The sequence below is a fragment of the Anomalospiza imberbis genome, chromosome 11 (assembly GCF_031753505.1).
Source record: "Anomalospiza imberbis isolate Cuckoo-Finch-1a 21T00152 chromosome 11, ASM3175350v1, whole genome shotgun sequence".
NCBI lineage: Eukaryota > Metazoa > Chordata > Aves > Passeriformes > Viduidae > Anomalospiza > Anomalospiza imberbis.
Genome location: NC_089691.1, coordinates 12,990,422 through 13,013,342, shown reverse-complemented (window position 1 = coordinate 13,013,342; position 22,921 = coordinate 12,990,422). Strand labels below are relative to the sequence as shown.

The window sequence follows — 22,921 nt, the reverse complement described above, 5'->3', positions numbered from 1 at the left end:
TGTAATTTTATGAAATAATTGTGTGGAGGGACAGACATCTCCTCTGAGCTGCACCGGGCTCTCTGGGGTTACACTGGAGGCAACGTTAGCTCATCCTCTTTATGCAATTTTTTAAATTACTGAGATGCTGATCCAAAAATTAGCATATTCTTGAAAGTGTGGTTCAAAGGAAGCTAGTTTTCTTGATCCAGCAAGTCTTTGAAAGACTAGGAATGTCAGAGGGAGTTAAAATAAAATATATAGAATGTGGTAGCATTTAAGTAGATCTGATCTATGTTATTTAAATGAACCCAATTCTTGTAATTCATACAGACCACTTAATATTTTTCCTCCTGTGCTGATTTAACTATCTCAGAAGAAGCTGTCCCCCATGGCACCTGACTTTATTGAATAATTCCATTGGTAGTGACACTGTTATTATCATAATCTGGGGTTTGGGAAGGATAATCTTCATTACTGATGTGGAAAATGATGAGCAGTGTCCCATGCTAAGAATAATTGGAAAAGAAAAGGTTTCCTGGTGTTCAAGCAACTCCTGAATACAGAATGCATTTAATTTACATGTAAATACCTTCTTAATGAGAAAGAATTAAAATGATGGGGCAAGATTATAGAGAAGTAAAAAAATGCTTTAATGAATTACATGAAGATACTCAGGTTATGTGTTCTCATGCACACACATCACTGGGAGGGTTTAAATCTGTTGCTATCACAGAATATGGGTTTAAATTAATTTTGCCTCTTGCCTTATGCCACTGATAGCTCATTATAAATGCATTAATGATGCGCAAGCTTGTACATTGGACCATTGATATGGAATTTGTGCCAAAGCCTCCATCGTTTGTCCATCCATTTATATTTTTATGCAGCTGTCTCTTAGGCATGTACACACTGGCAAACATAGAAGCTGAGCCCAGAAGAGAGCACAGATTTGGGATTGAGCTTGTTTGGAGCTTCAAAGTTCAAGCAAGAGGGAATTAAAGACATAGTTTTGTTTTGCTCTGTGCTATTTTTCAGTGGCACTAGGCAGCTGGGACAGGAAAATATTTTCCTCTTTTCTTTCCATATTTGGTTGAGGTTTTCAACCAGCAGTCCAAGAACAAAAGTGAGGGTTAATTTTATTCAGCAAACCATAGCTTCATCTTGGGCAGCCTGGCAGAAACGTCTTTCTGAGCTGATCAATGAAAATAGTTTCTTAATTATTGAAAAATAATATTTTCACAAAAAATAGCCAGATTTCAAAAATCAATTTGAAACATTTTTGCCTTTTAACATTATCATGAAAAGAAACAATAGGAATATTTAAAATTTGTAGAAATACATTACCTCTTATGCAATTTCAATTATAAATTTAGATTCATAAAATATTTTGGGAAGTGATGTATCAAAAAATTTTATTTCTTGCTTTGAGCCTGGAATAAAAGAGAACAGAAAGCTTAAAAAAATCAGAGGTAAAAAATAAGCATTTGAACAATATATATATATATATATATATAAAATATTTAATCTGTATCTTTACTATATATATGTATAACTAGGTAACAGTAGGGCTACTACTTTTTTGTTATTTTTTCCTGCAGGGTAATTGAAAAACTAAAGGTAAAAATGACTGCATGGGGGAAACAGGAGTTTTAAGATCTCTGCTATTTCTTTTAGGTTGATGAAGCAGCACTTCTGAAGCGTCACAAGCAGGGATGGCTGATGGAAATCTCTAACAACCTGGACCATTGCATTGCTCGCCTTAGGTATGACTTGGAACCTGACTGTGCGTTTAACTCTGCTCCCTAACCCTCCACTCACACCTTTCTGCACTGTGCCATTGTAGCCTGCACATAGGAGGGGCTGAGGGACACCTCTTCTCATTCCAGGTCTGCTTTGGAATGTGAATCCAACTTCCCAAGCTGCAGCAGTCTTTATTAGTGACTACTAATGCTTCACATCATTTGTATATGTTAAGCATGTCTTCATTTAGTTGCATGAATATGCATGGAGCACTTACAACTAATGTTACACTTGCAGCATCACTCAAGCTTCATGGAATTCAGTGATTAACAATTATGTAAATGTTGAAAGATCTGTTTCCAAGATAAGTGTTGAAAACAACATACAGGCTTTTTGTTGTTGTTGAGTTTGATTCTGTGTGTGATTTGTACATTTCAAGATAGAATGAGGTGCGTTTTCTTCAACCAATCTTTTTATTTTCTTCTAGAGAAGCAAGAAAGAATAAAATTGCCCTCAGTTTGGGTTACCATGGGAATGTGGTAGATCTGTGGTAAGTAGTATGAATGGATGATGAGTACATTAATGCTCTGGCTTTTTGGTCAATGTGGAATCAGTTCCCAAACTTGAAAGAGACATTAAATATAGTGCTGAGTACATTACTCTAGATGCCCATGAAAATGTGCTGTCAGAAAGGAGAATTTCACCCTTGTGTTCATTTGCTGTCCTCCCTAGGGAGAGGTTGGTGCATGAGCTGGACACAACAGGAGAGCTGCTGGTTGACCTGGGCTCTGACCAAACTTCCTGCCACAACCCATTCAGTGGGGGGTACTACCCAGTACAGCTCGGCTTTGAGGAGGGAAAGCAGCTCCTCTCCTCCAACCCAGGGAAGTTCCGGACGCTGGTACAAGAGAGGTAAAGGTTTTGATCTTTCCTCTTCCTAACCTTTGAGTTTAGGTGCTCTTGAAGCCATGCAGTCAAGGGGTATAGTCCACTACTGGAAAGAAAGGGTAATTTGGGCAGTTTGGGCCAAGGTAGAGGCCAGAAGAGTGATGTTCTGTTTTTCAGTTTTTTCTCTGCTTGCTTTGTGAACTACTTAAACTGTTCTGCAGTTTTGTGCAAGCTGGTTTTTGTTATCAGCTTCCATCCCCAGAGCTGGCTGTGTTGCTTGGCTGAAAGATGTGAGTGACACCTCTTTGCTATTTAGTGAAGTTTCCTCAATGGCTGTAAATCACTTAAGGATTTAGGGATTACAGGTGCTATAGAGACTGAAAGCATCTCAATTGATGTCTTGTGGGTTTATGTCTGAATTTAGCTGGGGTCTTTCCATTCCCTCTGTCTCCTCCTACTCTCATGCCTTTGGTTAGTTAATGATATTGTCCTTTTTCATATTTCATCAAGAATAACTGTTTCCTTGTTTATTTCAGTCTGAAGAGGCATGTGGCTGCTATTAACAAGCTAGCTGATAAGGGCATGTTTTTCTGGGATTATGGCAATGCTTTTCTCTTGGAAGCTCAGAGAGCTGGTGAGTAGATCCTGGAGCTATAGGTGGAAACGAGAGCAGTCCTGCATGCATCTTCCCACCTGTATATGTTAAATAGGATAGGGTTGGCCACTGTAGTTCTAATCTTCAGTCCTTCTTTCTCTCTTGTTTCTTGAGACCCCTGGCCCTCCTGGCTGTGGTACAACCTTCATAGGATCTTGTGTGCAGTCTGGTTTTGCATTTTATAGTTTTCCTCCATTAAGCGACTAACTGTTAAAATTCTTTTATAGGTGCTGATGTTGCAAAAAAAGGAGCAAATAAAACAGAATTTCGATATCCTTCCTATGTTCAGCACATCATGGGGTATGTTGGGCAGAGTTGGGAACATGCTGTCAAGTACCTTGTGACTCCCTCTGTTCAGAGGGAGAGTACTACAGAGCTTAGTGCAGACTGACAGTGATCTGCAATGATAAATGATCAAAAGGAGGCAATAGCAGTAGAAAAATGGCTCTCAGAAGTGTTATGCCAAAGTTAGTGTAGGCTAGCCATTGTCAAATCAACACTCTTCACTCCTTCACATGAGTAGCTGCATTTTGTCTTTGCATGACTTTTCCTTAAGCAGTTATGCTCAAGAAGAGCCAGGTAACAGTCTCAAACTATGACTAGAGGCAACTTCACTTCTAGGTGCTAAAAGCATGTCTCTTCAGAGCAGTAGAGATCAATTCTAAATCATTCAAGCCTTATATCTGCCCTGAAGTTAGAAGTGTAATGGAAATAGGACACTCTTCTGCCTGTGTCACCAGCTATGCCTCTCACCCACACTGTACATGCTGCTTGTAGAAACAGCTGAGCTCAGGAGATCTGTTGAGGGACTGGATTTATAACTCATTTTTCCTCTGACTCATGCTTTGCTTGCCTATGCCATGTGAATAAGAGCCTGAACACAGAGTAAGGCCCCAACCAGATTAGATCTTTTCTTCCGGCCCTCAAGTGAAGCGTGTCCCACTATTGTACATAAACAATGTGGACAGCAAATGAGTCTGGACTCAGGCACTCGGTCAGAACCTGCCCTTGTCTGACAGTGTAGATGCACTCAGGGTTAGCCTGGGTTAAGGACACAAAGACCAGGCAGCAGGGAGAGTATATTTGATGAAACAGAAGAAAAACTGCTCATCTGATGATGCACTTGATTGAACTGTCCAACATGACTATCAAAATTCTGACCTGGCTATACTTTTATATACCAATGGATGGCTGCATGAAACAGCACTGTTTAATTTCTCAGTTAATGGTCCTTGATGCTGCTGTTTAGATTAGTGCACTGAAAATGTTTCAAATTCTTCTGTCCTCAGCTAATGAAAGAAAAAGCACTGCTAGCAGCCAGGATAAATAAGGAAAGAATTTCAACTATCTCTTAATGAAACATGTTCTCTTCCCAGGGACATTTTTTCCCTGGGATTTGGGCCATTCCGCTGGGTTTGTACCTCAGGTGACCCACAGGACCTTGCTACAACTGACTCCATTGCCATGTCAGTGCTGGAAGACTCCATACGCCAGGGAGGTAAGGCATCATCCCACCCACATCATCATCATCCCTGGGGGGGCTTCTGGAGAGAAAAGGAAACCCAGAGCAGAAATGTATTGGCTGAAAACATGGAAAGCAGGGTCTTCCAGGTTCCATGTAAGCAGGAAGTCTTGCTGTTGTTTAAACTCCTAGTAGGAGTGTAGGCTGTAGGTAAAACATAAAACCACCACAGATGTTGATCCCAAAGCAATTTTGGCTAAGAGTCTTTCTTTTTAGTTGTTACAGGTGTTTTTAAACTTCGTTTCCTTGAAACTTTAAGGCAATCTGTATCTTTCACCATCAGGTCTCCAAGAGTAATTTAAGGAGTCAAATTGCTTTGCCCCTGTCTCACAGGTAAATGAGGCATGAAAATCTAGGGAGGCTTTCAAGAGGTTAGCAAAGAGATCAGTGACATGAAACCCAGGTTTCCCGGGTGTGGTGCTCCATCCAGTGTCTTTTTTTTGTGATTACAATTTTTAAATTTTTTTTTGTCATTTGTTAATAGATTGACAGCTATTTCTACTTACTGGTGGAAAGCAGTTTGGAATACCAGCATGGCTCTGTGTGCTGCTCTAGGATCTAGGAATTGCACTCTTCCACATCCCTGAAACTGGGCACTTACTGATATCCCCTGCTTATGAACAGGAAGTGAGAAAGCTAATTTTGTGTCAGCAAACATTAATCCTGGTGTCCCAGGATGGAGAGGAAGGCCCTACCCCTTTCCCCTTCTTTGTCTACCTTTGCAGTTACCAGACAGCAGGCTCAAAGCCTTGTCACTGTCCCCAAGCACTGAAGTCCTCAGCTCTTCTGTTTTGAGTGACAAAGTTTGTGCTTTCCAGAATCAACAAAAGAATCCTTGAATTCTGAGGAATTCCTTCAGATCAAAAGGAAATGGATCAGAAATCCAAACCATGTTTTGAGAACAAGAGCATAATAATTTTTCCCTGTAATATTGAAATATTTGTTACTTTTTTCATGAAAGACATTGAAATACAAATAGAAGTGTGAAAATTTTGAACGCTCTCTTGTTTGTTCAGGATCAATAAGCACTGGGAGAACCCTGGGTGGTATTTTTGAAAAGGATATACCCTGTTCAGATGTCTCTCATTTGGAATAAAACCACTCTTGTCTTCCTATGATGGAAGGCTGCTGTCCAGCCTCCTTTTCCTCCCAAGAGGTGAATTATTGGTCCAGTGGGTCTGACTTTGCAAGGTCCTTAGTTCTGTCTATTCTCCTGATCTTTCCTTAGGAGTAATTTTCAAGAAATAGCACTGGAGCATGAGTAGTGTTTAATGCAAAACCAGCACATTGCAATAACCCAAAAGTGCCTGCTCTGATTTGTGGGTATTGAAACTTCCATGTTTTTAAGCCTGGTCCCTTGGCTTTATTGAAGGAAGGGCGAAATCCATCTCTGTACTGCTGGATCTGCCTTCAGAAATCTGCAGTAATTTTTTCTGCCATGTACTGCAGCTTCCAGAAATCTTCTCTCAGGACTGAACCATTGTATGACCTTTGGATGGTTTGCATTGCAAGACTGGGAAATGAATCAGTTACTCTGTGTACAGGAGTATGTGGGTGTTTATATAGATGTAATGTAAAGCTGGGGAGAGAAGTCTCTTGCACAAACAAAAAGCATTGAACTATTGCTTGTATGTTCTTAATTTAAATGAAAAAAAAAAATGACATATAAAAAATCCCAACAGGTGAGAACCGGTTTAAAGGCGAGGCTATAGTTGTTAAATTTGACAGGAAAATGGGAATTTGATTCAAAGAGAAAGAAAAATACAATTTGATCAGAAAATAAGCAGCCATTCAAGCATACATATTCTTGAATAATCCACTTGCAGTCCACTTTTTATGAGGCCAGGGTTTGTACCAAATTTTAGGGTCTGGATAGCCTCACACAAATACATATCTGAAATCTGAGCCTACCTCTGAAATTTATGAAAGAATCTGTTCTAAAACTGAGTGAAAACTCCACAAAGCTGAACTCTGTTGCATTCCAAGTTTAAGCATTTAACTTGGCCTCAAGTCCACTGCAAGCCATTCTTCTTCTTTTGTGGAGATGAGTTTCTTTCAGAGTTTGTGAGTTTTTTGTAATTTTCTTATTTGCGTCTACTTCTAAGCTGCCTGAGCTTTTAAGAGGACCTTTGCATGGGAGATGCAGCACTGATGATTGGGGTGTAACTTGGATTTAGGACCTCTGTGGTAATTTGAAGGCTGAGCTGATGCATAATAATGTAAATCTAAGGGAGCCAGTCTCTGTGTTCTTTGGAACAATTCCTCTGGGTATACAATGCTTTTCAGTGTATTTTAAACCCTAGGTGTGTACAAGGGCCTATGAAATACCAGAAGTAATACAGTTGCTTGCCTGACTTCAAAATGCATTCCTGTTGGGATGGGAAGGTAAAGGAGGCAGTTTAGCAAATTAGAAAATTAGATACATGGAGTTACTCTAAAGTTGAAGTCTTTCCAAAAAAAAAAAAAAAAAGGTGACATTTTTTTCAATTGCTGGAAATAAGACTAAATAAAAGGGAGTATTCCTCACTTCCCCAGGGTTAACTGATGAAATCCAACTGTTTATTGGAGCTGGCTGGAAGGGACAGATGTGCTGTGTTGAGCAGTATTCTCATCTGGCTTCTCTTCTGTAGATCTTTTCCTCTGTAAGATCTTTTCTGTAAGTCTGTGCACTGTGAAGTATAAAATATGGTAAGAGTTCTCTGATATAGCTTATGAAAGTGATAGAAAGGAACCCACTCTCTGTTGTTTGGGATTTGTTGGGTTTTTTTAGAGATATTCCAATGAACTCCCATTACATATCTATAGTAACCTAGGTGGACAGTGCCCACTACCTTCTAGAGGCTGCTTCCTTAAAGCTTCTGAGTGGCAGCACAATCCTATTAGGACAGCACTAGCAGCTGTTTCATCTTTCACTCCCTGCAAAGTGAAGTGCTGACATGTTAATCCTCATTGCAGAGTTTAGAAGCTATCACTCCAAGCCAGCCCCTCCAGCACTGACAGGTCTCTTTAGGATCATTAAAGCTCTTGGTATGGAAGGCCTGCCTCTGCAGGAATGAGCATATTTTTCATTTCCCTTAAACAATGTCTTTCACATAGGTTTAATGTGAGCTTCTTACACTTTCCTCTTTCTAGTTTTACCCTGCATAACTGCTGTCATACTGCCTAGTGCAGAAGCAGTAGTCCAGACACTCTTCTCAGGGACAATTTCAAGTTAGCAGTGTGCAGTTTCTCCAGCTTGACTTTGAAACATAAGTTGTCTGTATGTTATAATTTGCCATAAAAAGGGGTGAGAGCTGGAGAGTAATGGAGAACATTCTGTCTTGGCATCTGCAGGGATGATTGCCTTGAAGGTCCAGTGCATGAACAGGTCACTGTGCTGTCACAGACCAGCTGAGTGTGACTCTCAGGGCAAGGTAATGTGACAGAGCTTAGCCCACAGAGAAAGAGCTTACAGACAGTAACCTCTTCAGCCACTGTAACCCCATCTGAGCTGTAAAACCTCCTGAATGAGGACAGCAAAACAATACTTCTGTCCCATTACTTACCCCTTATCCCTTTTGTGACTCACTACAGGTGGTGCTGTGCCTTTGGAGGCAGCTGATTGTTCTGCAGTCACCATGTATCTGACTGATATGTGCCATATTTCACTGTCTTTCACTTGAAATATCTTTATTCTTATTCCTTTTTAGTTTGGCTGATTGAAATGGAATGAGCCAGATATAAATGAAAAGAGAGGCTGGAGAATGCTAGCATATTAGACATTGTCTTCTTAGGTAACATATCTATCTAAACAAGGTGTAGAGTGGATTTATGCATAAAGTAACCATTGCATAATAATTTTTCCTAGAATTCCCATAGAAGTGTGAGGCAGCAAACCTCTTCATTGGATAAAAGACCTCAGTTTTACCTTGGTACAAAAACATCCAAGGACCACGTTGTACAGAATAACTGCTGTGCTGTAAATCTGAATCCTAGATATGGTGTTCATTGGTGTAACTTATCCTCAAGTGGGTGTTGAGAGCTGCTTTTGAGAATTTCTGCTGGCTGCCTCAAAGGAATTATTCACTATGTGGTACAAGCCTGAATTGCAGTACCCAATGTCCTGGAGTTTGATGAAATGACTAATTTAGCAAAGATTAGTAATAGATTGGCATTTAGTAGGCAGTAAAACAAGTGACCAAAAATGGACAGTACATGTAAACCATATTTCGTTTCAATTTAGTTTGCTGAAGATCCAAATGGGAGTTACCATTCCAGCTTTTCCCCGAGTGGCATCTTGTACCTTTATCAAAATATATGATGCAGTTACTGCATCAGCTGCACAGAGAACTTTATACAGCATTTCCTATATGCATGCTTGTATCTGAGAGTAGGATGTGACTCCCTGGTGCTGCCAGAAGAATTAAATAAATTCAGAACATACTGCATTAATTTTCAAACTGTACTTTTTCTTGTTTTCTCTCACAAGTGAGCACATCTGTGAAGCAGCAGTACCACGACAACATCCGCTGGATTCGGGAAGCCGGCAGGCACAGCTTGGTAAGTGCACAACCTCCTGCAGCAGATGTGGCTGCTCCTGGTCCTGAATGCAGGGGTGAAAAGCAGGAATGGATGGGAATGAAAACACAGTCTGTAGCTCTTGGGGCTGACAATTGAAACCTTTTCTTCACAGCAGGATTTTAAGTTGAGCTGAAGAAGCTCTTTCCCTTCACTTCCTCATCTGGAAATGTTAAAATAATCCAGTAATATCTGCTCTTGTATCTGGAATGAAACATATCTGTGATTCACCCTCCACCTCAGTTCTTTCACAGTGCTATTCAAAATATTCCTCTTGGCACTGCTGTGGTCCAAGCTCCTCACACGTGCAGTTCCCAGAACCCTTTCCAAAACAGGAGATAGGGCTGAAGAGCTGCCATCCTTCTGCCTTGTGGGAAGCAGGACACCAGTGCATCAGCCTTTGTTTTCCTTTTAGGGCAGGCTCTCCCAGTGAAGCCAACAAGTGATGCTGTAGAGCTTATATGTGCTCACCCAATCTGGAAGCACAGCAGAGCTGTGCAGGACAGATGTTCTTTGCCACATTTCTCTTCTCTTCCAGCCCACCATCACCAGTTCCAAACCTCTGCTTCTCAGCTGTTGGGAAGGGATTTGTTGATAGGGGATTATAGCTTAGCAATCAGGTTGAGTTAAAGAGTGGAATTTACTGGGCAGTGGCAGCTGAATACAGAAATACATTTCATGGATTGTGTGAGAGAAGATAAAACTAAGTTCAAAGAGGGATTTGAATTTTTTCTTTCTGGAAGCTGGATGTTGATGAAGAAATAATCTGCACTTTCTTCTATGGAAGGAAAGGGGTCACTCCTGTGACTCCATTCATCTGGGACCTGAAGATAAGCCAGTGGTAGAGAACCTTATCCCTCTGTCATTTTTCTTTTCCAGGTCGTTGGCTCTCAAGCCAGAATCTTATATTCTGATCAGAAGGGTCGTGTGTCTATAGCTGTGGCTATCAATCGAGCTATTTCTGAAGGAAAGATTAAGGTTTGTCTCTTTTGTCTTGATATGCTCTGCTAATTGTGTTTAATGTCTGAGACTGGGGAGGCAGGTGGGAAAGGAGAAAGCTTCAAGCAGTGAGAGCAGAAGTGCCTGTCATTTACATGGGGCCAGTTTGTGTTACAGCTCGGTCCTCTCTGCCTGCCACCACTCTGTCGCAGGAGAGAGGTGGGTTTAGAAACTCTCTGAAATTTTGTTTCATTATGAGACTGTCTAATTTTCTGTTTGGGCACCTACAAGCACAACGTATCTCTGTGATTTGCAGAGAGCACAAAGCAGAGACTGTAACTCCTTAGTAGGGCATCAAATATTACGACTTAAGACAGAAGTGAATTGAGCAGATAATGGTCCTCAGTAGCAGTGTCAATCTGGAGGATTCCACTGTCATGTCCTTGGTTTTTTTCCAGGCTCCAGTGGTCCTCAGCAGAGATCACCATGATGTGAGTGGGACTGACAGCCCTTTCAGGGAAACATCCAACATTTATGATGGATCAGCCTTTTGTGCAGGTCAGTGGAACAGCTGAGGCTTGTCTGCCTGGGCCAGCAAAGAAATGGCTTTAAAACAGAAATAGCTTTTTTTATGCAACATTTTTAATTTTTTTTTTAACACCCTTCAATCCCAATTAATCAGATTTCCTGAGAAGCTTTGTAGGATTTAACAATACAGACATGAATGTGTAGCTGGTTACATAGGAGAGGTCCTGAACACTGCTGGAAATTCCAAGAAAATGCACCAGATGTATCTGAATGCAAATGGAGAGCAGTCTCAGAAGATTTTATCTTCTGTTTGATTTTAATTTGGAATCTCATTGTTTCAAACAGGTGATCTGATTACAGCCATATTTCCTTGGAATCCACAAGATCAAAATCAGGTCTATAATAATATTTTGCTTAAAGGAAAGAGGTTCACAGCTGTTTTCATTCCATTGCCTAAAGGACTCAAGAAAACAGTCTGGAGTTTCTGAAAGGAACTTTTCTGGTCATGAGGAAATATATTTAGTAAAGGCATAAGAATAAAAGCCAGGCCTTGCTGCTCACTTAAAGTGTGACTGTGGGCAAATAATGTAGATTTGGTCTACAAAAGGAGCCTTTAAATCTGCACAACTGACCTGAGCTAACCAGACTCTGCTTTTCAGTTTGTGAAACCATCTTTTAGATAAAGAAACCAAAGAAATATCAGGTTGGAGACATGAAAAAATGGATGAAGCACTAAGCACTTTTTAACCCTAAATCTTAATCTTCCTCAATTTTCCATCTGTAAAGTGGAAATTAGGGTAATAGCTTTAGCCCAGTTTCTCTATGTCATGAGCTGACAATCACAAAGAGGTGTGAGACTGGAGGATCTGCTGCTGTAGAAGAAGAAATTGATAGAAGAAGCTGAGCATATTGAATTACTTCCATTATGGGAATTCATAATAGAACCAAATTATGGCTCAGTTTCAAGGAGAAAAGTTCCCTGTTAACTGATTTCCTGATGAAATAAGGCTTTTAACTGTGTCTATCAGTGCCACTTCAACACTTTTTGAGCATGTTGGCTAGTTCTAATAAGGCAAATAGATGCCTTGAATAATGCTTGTTTCTGACAAGCTGAGAGAAAATGGTGCAGCTGCACGGATAACAGAAATTCAAAGTAATATCTCCATCTCAGCAACATAAGTAATCATCAGGCAATGCTCTCAGAGGGCAATAGGAACAAGGCTTGCTGAACCCCATTGCTCATCATGCTTTGTGGTTTTCTATGCCTTTTGTGATTTATGTGATCCATTTGCCTTCTTCAAGGGCTTATCTAAAGCCTGTTGGCCACTGATATCAGTGGTCTTTAAAACCAGGCCTAAATATGTTTTACCAGATGAGCCTCTGGAGGCAATAAAAGAACATCCTTGGTCTTCCTCTCTCCTATCTATCCTCTTGTTCTAACACAACTTTTGAGCTGGTTTGGGTGAAATTTGCTCCTCTTTAACACACAGGACGTTTCCAGAATGTTTGTTTTTCTCATTTTGTTTTAAAGTGGCTCAGCCTGATTGGGTCATTGCTGCTCTGGAAGTGTATTTCAGCACAGACATTTGCAGCCAATGACCTTCATCAAAGCCAAGGAGCAGCAAGTTATTGCATTGTTAGTTCACTCCTTGTCCAGCCTCCACTCTTATCAGGCCAGTGGCTGAGGAGAAAATCTGTACATTATAGAAGATGGTGATTTATATCTCTCCCATTCAATCTTGACAGCACTGTAATTATGATAATTGCATTCTTAAAGTGACATAAGGTCAGATAAAAGATGCCATAATGGAGCTTTTGAAAGGGTTTAACAGAGATTAGCACTTAAGTAAACTAATTTTTCCATCAGGCACATAACTGTGGGTCTGCAGATGTGGCTGGTGGGGATATTGTTGTTTTTCTCTTATTTTTCCTGTTAAAAATATGGCAAATGATGTATTGAATATTTCCTGAATTAAATCTGGGTGTTTTCAGTAAATTTCACTCTTATCCTCTGTGTGCACCTCTTTCCACCTCTCTGGGTATATGCTTTAGCACAAATTGCAGTGAATATTCAAAATTCTAGTGAACAATTCAGTGGAAACCATGCATTAATCAAATTATGTTTGTCTGCTAAATTATATTTCTTTGGTTTTGTTCTAGACAAACCTTCTTAGTGGTTTCAGCAGCTTCTGTTCAGGGTAAAATTCCCACATGTTCAGAGAATTGGGGTGGATATATTTTTCATCCCAACTTTGTCCACAAAATGCAAGTCCTTAGCTTTAGGCTGGATTTCTGCACAGGGCTGAAGTAACTCTGCACTCTGATCTGAAAATATTTCACACTTCTGAGAACTGCAATGTGTGTGGTGTTCCAGGCGTCCTGTCCATTTTGAATCCACACACGTGGATGTGTCCAGCCTGTTCTTCCATGACTGAGGTATCCCAAAGGAGTGCATTGTATTTCTCTCCACCCTGAAGAAGTATCTCAGAGCTGAAGAGTGGCAGGTCCTTCAGCTGCCTGTGTTGGAGCACAAATGCAGGAATCACCAGTGCCCTCATAACCCACAGTGTAAAACTGGCATTTGTTTCCTCCAAAGTCAGGGCAGAGTGAGACAAATCTCTCTTGCCTGTTCCTCCCAGGGCTGAGATGTTCAGTGTGCATCTGTGAGAGAAGCCGTGAGTAAAACCTGCCTCCAACCCTGCCTTCCCACAGCCCCAGTGAAGGTGTTGGTGGAAGGAGGGAGCAGCACAGCACAAAAATGAGTGTGGCCCATGAGTAGTAACACTTTGCTCTCCTCCCAGACATGGCAGTGCAGAACTTCGTGGGAGACTCGTTCAGAGGAGCCACCTGGGTCGCGCTGCACAACGGGGGTGGAGTTGGCTGGTGAGAGCTTGTTTGTGTTCCTAAAGCTGGGCTTTGAATCCTGCTCCTACTGCTGTGTATGTGTGTGGGGAAGGGAGACAGGAACTGCTGAAAAGATGTGCAGTAGCAGAGGAGAACTGAGCTGTGATGGTGAGAAGGATGGGTTTGGAATCAAGGACTGAAAGGACAAATTATAAAGCAAAGTATGGTGTTAAATGACTCTTTTTCTAATTAATGCTCATATGTTCAGAAAAAGTATTTTGAACACGGGCCACAGCAGAGTTTGAAGAACTTCATTTGATGAACAAGGACAGTCTGCTGCGGTCATTTTGAACAGGTCCTGCTTCCAGCATTGTTTTCACACATGCACAGCCAGAGTATCAGTGGATGCATTATGTTCAGGTCTCCTCTCAAGCTGTATTTAAACCTGTGACCTTAGGACCCCAATAGAAATGCTCCTGTGCTGCAGTGCATGAGGGGTTATTGAGACAAACCAGCTGAGGTGCCAGCAAAGCCCCCACCAGTCTTTCTCTCCCTGCTCATGCCTGGGTGGCATTAAAGACCACAGCCAAGTAAGGACTGAACTAAACACCTCCTTCACATGGCATGCAGAACTAAGCCACATGCCTAAAGTGAAAAGCAGAATGAAAGAAATATCCTATATGGAGATGGAAACTAATCTCCTCCATCTGCCACTGAAAGGCTACCTGGATTGGCAGAGATGCAGGAAGTGGGAAAGCCTGGCCACACTGCAGCCTTTAGTTCTGGTTTGTACTTTCCAGCATATTCCAGCCAAGCCTCTCCCATTTTACAGTCATGTCTTCATTTGGTGGTATCAGCCATGAAGAGAGGCACAACCCTCTGTTAAATACAGTGATGAACCCTCGTACTTCCCTGTTTCAAACAGTGCTGGAATATGCTAAAACCAGCAAGCCAAAGAACCTGTAGCAGATGTTATCCTCAGACATTTTATGGTAATTGTTATTCATCCGGATGAGCTGAATCTAGAAAATATCCCTTCAGGTCAGCTGAAGAACTCCCTCTCTGTATTCTTAATTCCTGTGATTTCTGTGACATAAATACTGCATAAATAGAAGGGTACAAGAGAGCAAAACTGAACAATGGGAAAAGAAAACTTTCTGAGGGCTTAAGCACATAGAATGAAGATTTGCCTTTGCTGATTTCAGTGATAAGGACCCACAGCCATGATTTCATTCACAATTTCCATAATTCTGAATGGAAAACACATACCAGAATGTCTCCCTACTCTGGTCATCTCAGACTAAGGCTCCAGAGGTAGTAGCAGACAAGTTCTATCTTAATTTCCTCAGCTGAGTTTAACCTTTTAAAAATATCTACTTATCAAATACAAGCAAAGAAAATCACTTTTCGCAACATGTTGTGCAAAGTATTTGGGATATTTTGGTGATAATTATAATTATTAGAATTGCTAAAATAATTGCTTATGCCATGAATGTTTTGTGCCTTGAAGATGCTTAATTGAAAGGATACAAATTATCCTATTCCTTTCTGGTCTCTCTAAGCCCAATGCTTCCAGGACACTTTTAGCCCTCTGTGCCATTCAAAGATATCTTGGCTGAATGGTGAGACTGCCCTTAGTTCTAGAAAACTGGCCCTGATCACACTGCAATTTCAATTATGCTGTTTTAGTTGTTTTGTAAGTGGAGTTACATCATTGAAAGAAACTTTGCCACAAGGCAGAGCAGATTTATGCTGTAATTCATGTAATGCATCAGAAAATTAGAATGTCGCCATTCACTGAAATCAAAATGTCTCTGGAGAAAACAGAGTTTGGTTCTCCTTTTTGTCATTTCCTATGGGGCTTGTGACTGCAGAACAGTATCTGCTTGCCTTGTTCTTGGAGCAGCATAGCCCTCTGTGATTGAATTACTGTGCCTCAGTGAAGAGTGCAGGGCCTGAAAATCAGTTGTGTGTCTGCAGAGCCTTAACAAGCCACCATGCTGAGGCTCAGCTGTGGTGACCAAGTCATGTCACTAAGTGCCCTGGCCTGGAGAGCCCCCAAAGCCAGGCCAGGCAGGTGGTTCTGCTTGGATAACTGAGGTGGCACCACCCTGGCAGGTGAAAGGGCTGCACCCCTTTGCCTTCTGAGGAGGCAGAGGAGTAATGTAAAGGTGGCAAAAGAAGAAAAACAAATCCCAGCCATTAAAAATTGTTTTCTTTGCCTGCAAAAGATAGATGCTTTTAAGTTTATGACCCTGTTTTGCTTTTTCTCTGGAACACTAAAAATCCACCTGACTTTGCCATAAAGAAATCTCTACATCTTTGATAAACTCTTTTTGTCATCAGCTGATTTGGAAATGTGAAAGTTGATATATATTTGTAAACAAAAATACATGTGAGTAGAGTGAAATCCATTTGTCATTGGCAAGGTTCTGCCCTGGGAGTTCAGAAATGGATAACTGAACTGCATTTAGCTGCCAGTCCTTCCTGCAGAGGCTGGGCTTGCCTGGATCTGCTGGCGGATTTGCTGTGTCTTCCCACTGAGACTGCACAAGTGCCTTTTACCTGCTTTATTTTCTGTTACAGCCTTGTGGGACAAACAAGAAAGGCAGGATTAATATTTTAGCTGGAATCTGCATCACATGTACTCTGGGAGAGATTTAAGATTAACATAGTCTTGACTATAATTACAGCAAAGGACTGTTATTCATTTTTTGCTGCCTGTTTGTTTGCAGCAAAATGTGTATTAGCACAGAGCCTGGATAACCTGTAGTAACAAAAAGGCAGAAGCAATTTAAGAATCCATCTGCACTGTCGACAGTGTGACATCTTGATTGTGAGAGAGGCCTTGTTTTCTTTGATCATCTTAGGAGGAGACATCTGGAAATTATAGGAGGTAGCTTAGGTCAAAATGCCACATGTTTCTTTAATTACCTGAAAATGTGACCCAATGCTAATGAAGGCAGAAAGAAGTTTTTCTAGAAAATCCATTATAACAAACATTGGCATTTAATGTAGGAGTAGTTTTAGGCAGTAGAAAAGATCCTGCTGAGTGATTCTGATTTGCACTGGAGTAACTTCATGGAAATCAATGGAAAGGCATTAAATTTACCAAGTGAAGTAGATCAGATGCTCCTTGATCATGCCTAAGCTTCAAATGATGCTCTTTGGGATTCTGTGGACAGAGGGAATTTTTGCCACTGAAGGAATATCATCTCCCTCTATGGAATATCTTTATAAAACACTGGTTCAGAGGTCTGGGTTTCTGTGGCTTTGAACTCTGACAGTAGAGAGTAGTGCTCTGTTCTTTGGTCTTTGTACACAGGAGCAGCAGAGTATGGTGGACTAACTGGACCTGGCACAATTACATTTGTTGTCATCCAGTCTGGTCTCCTCTTTTGGAGAGGACACTAACAACATGAGCTATTCAAATATTGCAGAATTTGCAAGAAATACACGTTTGGCTGTTTGTATTCATTCCCAGATGAGACTAAGAGCAGAACTAGTGAAAGACATCACACAGTAAAAACATACTGGGAATTAAATTTCAGGCTGAAAAGAGTTGACAGTGTCAATCAAAAAGAATAATTTTATTTTGAAGTCAGATCTTACAGTATTCAAACATCTCAATTGAAAACATGACTTTGTTTCAAATTTTCCAGTTAAAAAACCTAATTCATTAACTGATGTTCTGCTGTGAGAACTGTCACTTTCAAGAAATCTGTGCCTTTTAACAGAAAATGCGTTTATAGTAGTGACATATCTGATAATGGAAAAGTGAAGGGAGTTCAGAGAATGAATTTGATGATGGTGGGATCTGGAGCCCTGAGTTCCTTGCTGAGCTCTGTGATAGGGCCCTACTTAATACACAGGTACTGTATGTGAGTAGTAGTAGAAAGGCAATTAACAGCACATGTGTAACAATGTTCCATTGAAACTGAGAAAACGTGAGCTCTAGTTTCAGGAAGTAGATCCCAGGTTTGTGAAGCTCTAGTTTAGCCTCAATTCCCTATTTCCTCAGAAGCTCAAGTTACTGCTAGAAAATACGCATTAAGAAACAATTCCTTCCTGGACTGGAAGACTCTCAACTCCTATCTGATTAATGGGCATGTCTGATGTTGTTCTATGTAAGTTTTGTAAACTTACATTAACTATAAAACTCAGAGGACAAAATCCTGCCTCCAGGGATTTCCATTAGTGTCTCATACTGTGTACTGTTGTATGATGTGCCCTGTCCCTCAGGTATGGCTGACGCTGAGCTCTAATGCCAGAACTCTCACAGATTTACAGCAAGATTAATCTCCCAGCTGCATCCACCACTATTCACCATATGCCATGGAATGGGAGCTCCAGCAGGCCAGATTCTGAAGTCAGACAAGATGTTTTGCTCTACGTGTTTTCTCTGTCCTTTAAAACCAGACTGCTATTTCCCCCAAGAATAATCTGTTCGTTTTAACGTATTTCTGTTCTTCTTCTGCCAGTAAGTCTGCTTCCTGAAAAGTTGGCACTGATGTCTTTAAACATCTCTGCATCTCATACGAAATGAATGATGGTCTTGGAAATGATTGAGGCAGATGTGCATTAAGTGGTGGTTAACACTTTTTTAATAAAATGCTTATGCTCTGTCATTTGTCCCAGGAGAATATAAATAGATCCATCTGCCTGCTGCTGTAAGCACTCTGTCACCCTCACGATCCTGGCTAGATGGCAGCTGTAGTGTAGCAAACATGAGGAGCTGAACCTTTAAAAATACCCTGAGACAGGTAAATCTCTGGCTCATCAGATCTGTTAACCTTTCTCCACATGTATTTAGAGCCAGTACACAGTGCAGGACTCAGGAGATACAGAGCAAGCTTTATTTTTGGTATCCCTGCTTGGAGCAGATCCTGATTCCCAGCTGGGCATTACAAGAAAGGTGGACTAGGTTTGCTGCAGGTCAGGAAACTAGGCCTTTGCCTGCTAAACACTCTTTTTCTTTTATCATAACTGTAAAACATCACTGATAGTCTCTTATCCAGAATAATTTCTGTATTCTCATCCTCCTTCCTGCAATACAACTGAACATACTCTGTATGTTTTTTGGTATTGGTTTGAATTATTTTTATTTGATTATCTTATATTTTTTTAGGGGTGAAGTGATCAATGGGGGATTTGGTCTGGTTTTGGATGGGTCCAGCGAAGCTGAAGAACGAGCTAAGATGATGCTCAGCTGGGATGTTTCCAATGGAGTAAGCAAAACTCATATATGTATACTTTAATTTATTTTTTTTTTAATGTGGGCAATCTTGCTTGTACAAAGATCAAAACACAGTGTTTTGCTGATGGAAAAGGGGTTTATGGTTTCCCTAGCTGTTGGTAGAATTTCATCCTTACATGCTGGCAGAGAATTTGGCTCTTTGCTTTCATAGCTAAAAATGCATTGAAGAGACATTTTCCTTTTAAAATATTTATCCCACTACAAAAGCATTGACTGCTCAAATGATACTGTTATCTAAAGGTAGTGCAAGTTTTACAGAGCTGGGATGGAGTGCACAATTATTTTTGGTGAGGGAATTTTGTAATTTTATAAGGTACCTGGCTCTACCAGTTTTATCTATCCACTGTTATGCATGGAAAAGTACCACGTCTACCCAAATACTACTCATAAAAATGAAGTATTGCAAAAATTACTTGCAAAATCAGAAGGGAAACTAAAAACTGGCAGAGGGGTGAAAGATTTATTGTCACGAGTTGGGGGCCAGTTTTTGCACAAATATGGTGCAAAGTGGGTGTGGCAAGAGAAATGTCTGATTTTTCCACCCCTTCATTCTGTTGTCTGACAGGTCGCCAGGCGCTGCTGGTCGGGAAATGCCTTTGCTTACGAAACCATCTGCCAAGCAATGAAGGAAAATGGCACTCTGAGGGTGACTCTCCCTCACAAGGTGCTGGATGAGGACATCTTGGAGCAAGCCGTGAAATATTAGTGGTACCCCAAGTGCAATGTTGCTCCTGCAGATATATTTGAAGTTGCTTCCTTGATATCCTGTTTAGCTGTCTGGCCAAATGATAAAAGCCTTGCAAATGTTTGTTCCATGTGAGTTCTTTTTTTCCTCTCTAACTTATGAATGGGCCAAATCTGTTTGTGTTTGCGACAGGTCCACCAGGAACAGTCTTTTCACTAATATATTTGGAACAACGTTTGCAATAAGAAACTGTTCATGATGGGAAAGGAATGGGATTTTTTTCCCTGAAAATTAAATGGAAAAAAATCCCCCAACAGCTAAGCAGTCATTTATTCCTGATAAAGTATAAACTAATGTACAAAAGTAATTCTTAGCTGTCCTGTTTCATGCTAAGCATGCTCCTTGCACAGCACAAGGGCTTCATTCTGACACAAACACAGTGGCAGCAGTCTCTTCCCCCTGTGGACTTGCTCTGGAATGTCACTCAACCTCCTGGCACTGTGTCCATTACCTCTTGGAATGAAAAGGGGTGTTACACACATAAAGCTGTCCGTTCTGCTGCAGAGGGGATGTGATGAGCTGCAGTCTGTGAAACTCTGCCCCTGCTAGAGCCCACGGTACCCACAGGTGAGCACTCTGCAGTTCTGCACTGCCTCTGCTGCTAAGAAAGGGAAGTGTTGATTTTGAATCACGAGTTCTTTACTCCGTTCACGTACTGTGTCTCTCTCCAGATGAACAGTGAGAGTCTGGCATCTGCTTGAAACTGAGCCTTCTGTGAAGTGCAATCTGCAGTTGATAGGAATTGCTTTACATTATGGAAAAAACCTGCCCACATTGCCAGTTCATATGATTGAGATGGGAGTAGTTGTCAGGCAGATTTGACAGCCTTTGCTTTGACATATGTTATGCATTACCTTATTAATAATCACAGTGGACTAGGTCCAAAGTTAGGGTATTGGTATTGTATGCAACCACTCTAATCTTCATAGCCCAAAACCACTGGTGGTTCTTGCTTTGTCAAGAGGAACAACCAGAAAATACACTGGCTTTTCTTGTACCAAGGAATGTAGAGCTGTTCCATAGACTCATCTTAATTCTGAGTTGAAAATACACCACAGACAAGATGTTGAACAAATATTTATCACAAATTCTTCACCTTTGTACTATTCAGTACTGGGGTACCTGCCAGCATGTTCATCTTTACATCCCAGGCACAAAAGGAGCCTTATTTTTGTCCTAGTAGCCTTATTGCCCAGAAGACAGAACCTTACCAGTATAGCCATGTTTAATGTCTCCCTGGGAGTTTATAGTTGGACTGCCTGTAGGGACACACAGAACCCATATGGATGAGTGCTATAAACAGCTACAAGGTGAAATTCAGATTATGAAGTCTATTAATGAGGCAGCATGAGTTAAGGCAAAATAGGGAAAGGCAGTGAACTGGTGAGCAGTTGGTCTTATGTATGACTATTCACTGGAGTTTATTTCAATGATCTGGTATGTAGTCATATGTATATGTTTAAATCTACTTTGGTCTTTCAACTGCAAATCTCAAGCACTTAACAAATGTGAACTGACTGAGGTTTACAATACCTTTGGGAGGGCACAGGGAAACACTAACCTGTTGCTGTCAGGGATGAAATAGCAGGGGCTTTCCAGTACACAGAAACCATAAATAACCCCGGTGCAAAGTTCCCTTTCCAAGCCCTGCTGAGCCTCGATTTATCTGTCCTCTACTTGTGTGCAGTGAAGCTGAGACTGTGAATAGGCTATTGTTGTGTGGGGGTGCTGATGTCATTTTTAGGTAGCTGACCTCGCTGCTGGACAAAGCCAGTACAAGGAGAAGAGTTTGAAATCCATCCATCTGTAGGCATTGCATGGGATCTCATGTGGGATGTACAATCAGTGAATTTCTGCAGTGCAGTGAAGTCTCAAGCTTGCCAGGCTGAACCATCCTTCCTATGAATCTCAGCACCTTAACACTTTCCTAAAATGCAGACACTTATCCTGAAAACCTCGTGCGTGGTTCCAGATGGAGGCAAGAGCTTGGTGACAGGTTTTACATCCTTCAGCCAGGGATGCACCTTTGTGTTAAGCAATAAACTCGGGTGCAGACCTATCTTTTCCTAGGAAGATGAAGGTAGCTACTGCAAAGACCTCCATAGGGAGATTGGGATGGCTGGGGCCGCCAAGGACAGGGAAGACCTACACCCAGCGGAGCTCTGGATGTACCCACAGCTCCAGCTCTCCTGGAGCGGAGTGTGCCGGGCCCGAGCTCACACCCTGACTGTGGGCGCTTTGATGCTCAGAAAGGAGGAATAATCAGAGCAGGAGAAGGATCACAGCACCATCTGCTGGGACTGCTCGCCAGTCCCACAGCAACGGGGAACTGGTAAATTTCCATAGCCAGTACAGGATAATTTTACCTTTTCCTTAAGTGTTGGAGAGCCATAAGGTAGCTGAACGTTCTCCCAGAGAAAGCTTTGCCCAAGAATAAATGTTAATATATATATATATATATATGCATTAGCTGAATTTTTAGGATTTTTTTTTCCTTTTTGTGGCGCTGTTCATGCTGTGCCATGGTCATGCCTGAACAATGACTTTGCATTGGCCAGGGTTGGCCTGTAGCGCTGTTTCCATATTTCCATCCATGGTACGCAGGGTGTTTTGCTAAAGAATTTCCCTCTCTCAGCACGGCTGCACCCTTAGGACTGCTCCTGCACAGCATGTCCAGGGACACGATTGTGAGGCCACATCTGGGGTGCTGTGTCCAGTTCTGGGCTCTTCACTATGAGAAAGACATGGAGCTAGTGGAGAAGGTTCCGTGAAGGGCCAAAAAGATGATTTGGGGTCTGAACATCTCTGGTGGGGAAAGACTGGTGGAGTAGGGTTTGTTTATCCCAGAGAAGAGAGAAGGGATCTCATTAATCCATGTAAATACCTTAAAGTTAAGTGACAAGAGGATGCTGCCAGAGTCTTTTCAGTGCTGCCCAGCAACAAGATGAGGAGCAATGGCCATAAACTACAACACGAGATGTTTCACCTCAACACGAGGAAAAACTTCTTTACATTGAGGGTGACTGAGCACCGGAACAGCTGCCCAGGGAGGGCGTGGAGTCTCTCTGGAGCCACTCAGTCCCCACCTGGACGTGATCCTGCGCCACCTGCCCGGCGGGACCCTGCCTTGGTAGGGAGGCTGGGCTGGCTTATCTCCAGAGGCCCCTTCCAACCCTAATTCTGGGACTCCTCCTGGCCATTGCCAGGGACATCAGCACAATCCCCAGGAGCAGAGATGACTCCAGCTGTGCCACGCTGGGTGCC

At 41.6% G+C, this 22,921-nt stretch overlaps 1 protein-coding gene across 2 annotated transcripts in view; it reads left to right on the top strand.

The window, feature by feature from the left end:
* UROC1 (urocanate hydratase 1) overlaps positions 1–19,719 on the top strand; it is a 38,040-nt gene extending 18,321 nt beyond the window's left edge. For both annotated transcript variants that reach the window (XM_068201961.1, XM_068201960.1), the window contains 12 exons: positions 1,657–1,745; positions 2,210–2,272; positions 2,455–2,634; positions 3,147–3,244; positions 3,493–3,565; positions 4,642–4,763; positions 9,256–9,326; positions 10,224–10,322; positions 10,742–10,841; positions 13,613–13,694; positions 18,784–18,883; positions 19,478–19,719. In XM_068201961.1, coding sequence (XP_068058062.1) covers positions 1,657–1,745; positions 2,210–2,272; positions 2,455–2,634; positions 3,147–3,244; positions 3,493–3,565; positions 4,642–4,763; positions 9,256–9,326; positions 10,224–10,322; positions 10,742–10,841; positions 13,613–13,694; positions 18,784–18,883; positions 19,478–19,618 — 1,218 coding nt within the window. In that variant the 3' untranslated portion in view covers positions 19,619–19,719. The remainder of the gene's footprint in view (positions 1–1,656; positions 1,746–2,209; positions 2,273–2,454; positions 2,635–3,146; positions 3,245–3,492; positions 3,566–4,641; positions 4,764–9,255; positions 9,327–10,223; positions 10,323–10,741; positions 10,842–13,612; positions 13,695–18,783; positions 18,884–19,477) is intronic.
* Positions 19,720–22,921: the final 3,202 nt, after the last annotated feature.